The sequence below is a fragment of the Rhinolophus sinicus genome, chromosome X (assembly GCF_036562045.2).
Source record: "Rhinolophus sinicus isolate RSC01 chromosome X, ASM3656204v1, whole genome shotgun sequence".
NCBI classification, from domain to species: domain Eukaryota; kingdom Metazoa; phylum Chordata; class Mammalia; order Chiroptera; family Rhinolophidae; genus Rhinolophus; species Rhinolophus sinicus.
In genome coordinates, this window is record NC_133768.1 from 24000591 (window position 1) to 24006883 (window position 6293).

At 44.7% G+C, this 6293-nt stretch overlaps 1 protein-coding gene across 1 annotated transcript; it reads right to left on the reverse strand.

Annotated features, from left to right (window-relative positions):
* Positions 1–1070: 1070 nt before the first annotated feature.
* Positions 1071–5912, reverse strand: NR0B1 (nuclear receptor subfamily 0 group B member 1). The gene is made up of 2 exons (XM_019710541.2): positions 4633–5912; positions 1071–1382 (listed from the first exon to the last, which is right to left on the reverse strand). Exons 1-2 carry the CDS (start codon positions 5810–5812, stop codon positions 1138–1140), a joined length of 1425 nt encoding a protein of 474 aa, XP_019566100.1. The 5' UTR covers positions 5813–5912; the 3' UTR covers positions 1071–1137.
* Between the last annotated feature and the right edge of the window lie 381 nt (positions 5913–6293).

The window sequence follows — 6293 nt, forward strand, 5'->3', positions numbered from 1 at the left end:
CATGTGTATTATTATACTAAATTTTAAACTGTTTTTAAAATTTAACATTTTTAATATAGTCTGACATAATTCATTTCCTTTGTAATCTTGTTTTATTTGCTGCTTTATTCTGAGAGTCTGATTCTGAGATGTCCATAGGATTCAAGGGACTACAAAAGGGGTCTGCACGAAAGAAAATTGAAGACTCCTTGCAATGGGTCTAGATATATTACTCACTAATGGGCAATTTATTACCTATGAGTGAATAAACATTTAGTGACTTAAATTTTATCCAGGGATAAGGAAGAACTAGTTCTACAGATGACATTTAAAGGGGCGGAAGGAGCTAACAATAAAGTCACTTTATGATTTCATGCCATGCTTATTCAATGTGACAATTACATATATAGTGTATATAAAAAGTGAGATATAATTGAGGGTTTATAATGATGGTGAGCTTTCTAGAACCATAATGCCTCCTCATAGAATGTAAGTTTCTTATTGGAATTTATTTACTGTGTACGGAAGAATTCTAAATTAAAACCCTAAAAATCTCCTACTTTACTTTCAGATTCCTCTATGATCACAGATTGCCACTTAATTCCACTTGGTACAAAGACAGTCTTCCATACAGCTGATGGAAGTGGAAATGAAAACCGAGCCAAGTTAACCCTCACTGACACAGGCATGTGCATGTCATAAAATTAAATGTCATGATGCCACCTATGAAGATAATTTTTGTTCATATTGGCTAGGTTTTTAAATATTTTTTTGAAGTCTTACTTAAACCTGGATGGCACTTTTTGCAGTCAAATTAATATTTAACACCTTAACGTTTATTATAACATAATAGTACAAATTTGATTTTAGGAAGTCCAGTTGCTAAACGTGAAAATAGCTTATTAGTGTATTACATTGCTCTTTCCTTAAAGATATACAGATATGTTTCCTGTTGCAAATGTTTTCTTTCACAATGAAACAGTATGAAACAGGATTTTCTAATTGTCTGTAGCTAAAGTTTTTCTTTCATTGAATACAAAAATACTATACATGTAAGAATAATAATAAAGTTTATTTTATGCTATTTTACAGTCTTCTGCCCACAACTCCTTCTCTATCTTCATGGTGAACTGCACTTGTGTGGCCCACAGATGCGTTTTATAACTGCTCGCATAGCATTTCCAGCATCATATCATCCATGCTAACTGTGCCAATGATGGGTCTGAAGAACAGTTCAACAATGACATTGGCATTGATGAATCTCAGCAGGAAAAGTACACTATTCAGTTCAGTGATTCTGGCCTGGTGCATCCTGTATGTCATCCTGATGTGTTCTCTAAGGATCTGCTGAGTTCCCCGCTGAAGTCCCTGAATATACTTCACACACTGCAGACCTGGCAGGTCTGGAGGAGAAAACAGGAGAAAAATCTTTGTTATCAACAGTTCACTCAAAGAGTCCCTTGCTAGCTTTTTAAATATATCCATTTCTGTCCTTTCACAAATTAAACAAGAGCGCAAGCTTCCCGATGAAAAGAGCTTTCTAGAGCAAGGATAAATGCCAAATCAGTTCTAAGGTTTCAGGAGCAATGCTTTCAAGAATGAAACATCATATAATTATTATTTAATATCCACTATATTTGTATCCTCACATTAAAAAACTGCTGGCCCTCAGCCAACAAATGCACACGTAATTCAATATGACAGTAGAATATAGTTTAATGAATCACTGCTCCAGTTCACTATCTGTGCAAATATAAAGAAAGTAAAATTATTTCAAGAAGTAAGCACTTTACCTTTCAACCTTTACGTTTCACCTGTTGGAAACAGGCCATGGTACAATGACAAGAAATTTCGCCAGATGACAAATAGTTTACCATCCTCTCTTGAATTTCACACCATTATACATTACAATGATTATCCAGCCAATAGTGGTAAACTTCATAGCCACAAATGTGACTCACAGTCTCATTTTAATTATTTGCCTGCAGGACGATTTTAGTCTAGAGTCCCATAGTAATTTAAGAGATAACACTGGCCACTTAGTTCACTGTACCATGATTTCTGTATTCGGGAAGGTAAAAAAAAAGAAAAGAAAAAAAGTGATTCTAATGAGAGTTCCAAAAGACTCTTTTTAAAAATATTATTTTAAAGTAAGAGGTCTTGGAAAGCACTGTTTTACAGCCATTAAAAGGTTAACAAGTAAACATGAAAACATGTCGATTGCAACATGGTTCAAAAGTAACTTTTCAAATAAAGAACACATGACCTTCTTGCAGTACAGTGTGATAGTCAAGTAAAACTGAGTGAAATACAATGCAAGAAAGATGAAGTGCCTGCATGTTTACAAAGGTTGTAAGAGGAGGCTGCTTTTTAAAGTCCTTTGATCCTCCATGATAGTAATATTACTATAAAGTTCTTTAACTTGTATTTAAGTAATGACCAATTTACCACCGGTTTAAATGATGTCAATAATGATTACAATAATTTCCCTTCTTTTTCTACAAAATCCAACAGAAAAGTATTTTAAAAGCACCATGCTGATCATCACAGAGTAGCAGAGCCAGTCAGTGTCCTTTAAAAAATAATAATGGCAATAGGAGTCATTCCTATTTGAATAGGCAAATACCAAATTTGATAAATGAGAACCAAAAAAGCAACATCTCTAATCCATAGTCCACACATTAACATCCCCTGCTATCTACAGTTCATTCTCCAGGCTTGAGATCCAATTTTATTGGGTTTGAATTCCACTGACGAGAGTAAGGAGAGGTTTGCATGAAACTCCACAGGAAATCTGAAGCTCCTCCAGACCTAGATTCATGGCTCATTAAAACTTCATCTTGTGAACTCCACATCACTTTTCTCTGCTTTCATACCACACCCTCCTTTTCCAACCTCCCTCCCTGATTTGCCTTCAAAGCAGATTCATGAAAGAGAAAAGGCAAATAGATGGACTCCATAGTAAAAAAAAAAAAAAGTTTAAACATAAAAATCAAGGTACAGAAACAAATAAACAGCAAAGAAAGGATACACACTACACAGATATTACTCCCCACCCCCAATATAGTGCATTTGTGTTTAAAACACACTCAGCTTAGCTGGCTAAACTCATATTGGGAGGATTCGGGAAAGCAAAGCAAGAATAAGGGAGGTGCGTGCTTGCGTACATGCATGTGTGTGTGACAAAAGTATGCAAAACAAGGCAGAAGAAGGAAAGTAGTAACTAGTAGAATGTAAACTGGAAGCTGAACCCGTCTTATCTTTGTATTCCAACAGAACAAGGCACATGGTAGATGTTTAATAACACTGACTAAAGGAGAAAACAGTTTCTCAATTATCTTAAAGACCACGTGGGGCACTTATTATGAATGCAGATTTGCAGACCCTGGACCAGAGCTATTGAGTCAGAACCTCTAGGGGAAGAGCCTGGAGAGACTTTAAACAAGCTTCCCCTAAAGTGTTTCTTACGCACAGGCAAATTTGGACAACAATGATATAAACAAAAGATGATGACCTACAGTGATCGCTGGGATGAGCTGAGGTCTCTAGATCCTGAAATGTGAGATCTGAATGAATTATTTTCCCACTAATTACTGCCCTATACCCCTTCAAAAAAATGCTAGGCAGGAGGCAAGGACATAACCAGAGACTCCTGGTGTCAGGAAAAAAGGATGTGGAGAGATTATGAAAACTGCCCCAATTCAAGCTGCCTGGAGACTTCCAGCACTCTGTGACCCTTGTGGTAGGATTCTGGTTGAAGATGACCCTAGTAGGAAGACACACTCAAGACTAGGTGCCGAACTGTCCACGGAGATGTTCTCCCATGATATGGTTGTACTGTGTGGAGGAAAGTGTCCAGCATCCAACAGACATCCCATTGGGCCCAGGAGACAGGAGGTCCATGCTCCATAACTCACTGGCCATTTATTTTGGAGTAAGGTCACTTGAGACTAGGCTACCTCATTTGCAAGTGGGGTGGAGGGCAGAGGGGTTGATTAGGAGGTCTCTAAGGACTTTTTGAGCTCTAAAACTACAGTGCTCCTGGTCGAAGTCCCTAGTGTGTCTTTTTCCTGCCCCTTTGCTAGCCTGATACATCACAGACACTTGGAGGATGAAATAGTCCAGTTGCTTAGGACCATAAAAATGACCAGAGGCAGATCCAGAAACACCAAGTCCAGTGTCCTGCCTGACAGTGTCCCCAGGGTATGGTGTCTCTATGGGTCCTTAACAAATGTTTCCTTTCTTGCCAGTCTTAATAGAGTTTTTCCAACAAAGAAGTTCTAGTAAATTTCAGGACTGGGATTCAGAAAGAGATGTTTAAAAGACTAGAGATGTCTAAAAGACTAGAGGAGAAGGAATAGCCATGTCCCTTGAAGGTACAAACTTTTCTGTAGTAACAGAAGTTGTAGAGACAAGCACAGACCTCAACAAAAAAATCCCCCTCCTCTAGGCTGAGTTCCTGGCAGCAGCCCACCCACGCGATGTGGTTGGTTTCTGAAGCTCCCCCAACTATGCTGAGTTAGTCGCCATTCTTCACGTTTGCCCAGACACTCCCTGACGACTAAAAGCTGTTCAGCGCCTGTGCCCCCGGTAGGCACTGCCCAACGCTCTACGGAGCAAAGAAAACCCTGAGCCCCAGGCTGGCGCCCTTACCCGGGTTAAAGAGCACGGTCCCCTTGAGGTAGGCGTACTCCTTGGTACTGATCCCCAGGCTCCAGCACTTGATAAGGAAGTTCTTGATGGCTTGGACCTCGGTGGCCCACGGCAAATGCCGCCCCTCCATGGGCGGTACCAAGTTTGGCGGCAGCGTGTGGAGAGGCAGCGGCTCGTCGCCCGCGATCTCCCGCCGCCTGGTGGTGAGGATCCTTTGCAGCAGGCTGGGCTCCCAGGTCTCCACTGTCTCAAAGTTTATGCGGTCCTGGGCCAGCTCGAGCATGAGCAGCGAAGCCCAGCAGCTGCGCACCAGCACCAGCTGCTGGTCTAGGGGCAGCACCTGGAAACAGGCTAAGTACTTGACGAAGCGCAGCGTCTTCAACAGGCCTGCGGAGGCCGCCTCGCAGACCACCTGTGGATTCTTGAGGGCCACCAGCCGCTGCGCGCCACACAAGGGGTTCCACCAGGGGGCCCCCGGCTGCACCTCTGGAGCCGCGTGCGTTTGTTTTGCGCTCGCGGGCACGTTGTACAGAATGCTGCCTTGCCGCGGGTGGTCTTCACCGCAAAGGCAGCAGCGGTACAGGAGCGCCACTGCCGTCTTACATGGCAGCGCCTCGCTGCCCCCCAGCCTCTGCGCGCAGTAGGAGCGGTCCCACCACCCACCTCCGGGACGCGCCTCGGACGCTTTCAGAGCCACGTGCGTTTGCTTTGCGCTTGTGAGCAAGCTGTAGAGGATGCTGCCCTGCCTTGGGTGGTCTTCACCGCAAAAGCAGCAGCGGTACAGGAGCGCCATGGCTCGCCCGTCCGGCAGTCCCTCTCTGCCCACTGGGGGCTCCACGCCGCAGTAGCAGCCCCAGCATGCGCCCCGCATCCGCGCCTCGGGCGCCTCCGGAGCCTCTTGCATTTGCTTTGCTTTCGTAAGGATGTTGTAGAGGATGCTGCCCTGCCGCGGGTGGTCTTCACCACAACAGCAGCAGCGGTATAGAAGCTCTACTGCCCTCCCACCCGGCAGCCCCTCTCTGCCCACCGGGGGCTCCGCGCCGCAGGAGCAGCCCCAGCATGCGCCCCCCAGCCTCGCTTTGGGCGCCTCCGGTGCTTCCGGAGCCGCGTGCGTTTGCTTCGCGCTCATGAGTATGTTGTAGAGGATGCTGCCCTGCGACTGGTGGTCCTCACCCGCCATGGCCCGCTGTGTCCGCAGCCGGACTCTGTCCAGTGGCAACCTCCTGGGAGCTATTTATACTGAGCGCGCACGCACGCGCGTCGGCCGTCTCCGCCTGGGCAAGGGCGCGGAGGGGGGCGCGGCGCTGCGCTCCGGTGTGTTTGGCGGCGACTTCAGCGGTTCAAAAGGGGCAGAAAGACACTACTTAGAGGCTGAAACTAGAAGAGGAACGGAGGCCTGAGAATTGCTGAACACTTTCCTGTTTCCTCTCATCACACCCTTCCCTGCCTCTGGAAGACCAAAGCAGAGCCAGGGAACAGGTACTTGGGGCACTGTTCCAACTCTTTCCATTGAACCCTGGCATCTAATTTGCTCCCTTTGTTGGGAGGGCAGGGGTGCCTAAAAGAGGAAAAATATATGTCTATGCCATCTTTGGAAACTTTCACTGAATGATCAAACTTTCTATGACTTATATTTTGTATATGGATAGGGAGGTTTCATT

Excerpts from the sequence above, each read along its gene's own strand:
- NR0B1 (XM_019710541.2), bottom strand. The coding sequence starts at position 5,812 with ATGGCGGGTGAGGACCACCAGTCGCAGGGCAGCATCCTCTACAACATA. Across the intron at positions 1,383-4,632 it reads GACCGTGCTCTTTAACCCGG|ACCTGCCAGGTCTGCAGTGT; the intron begins GTAAGGGCGCCA and ends TTTCTCCTCCAG.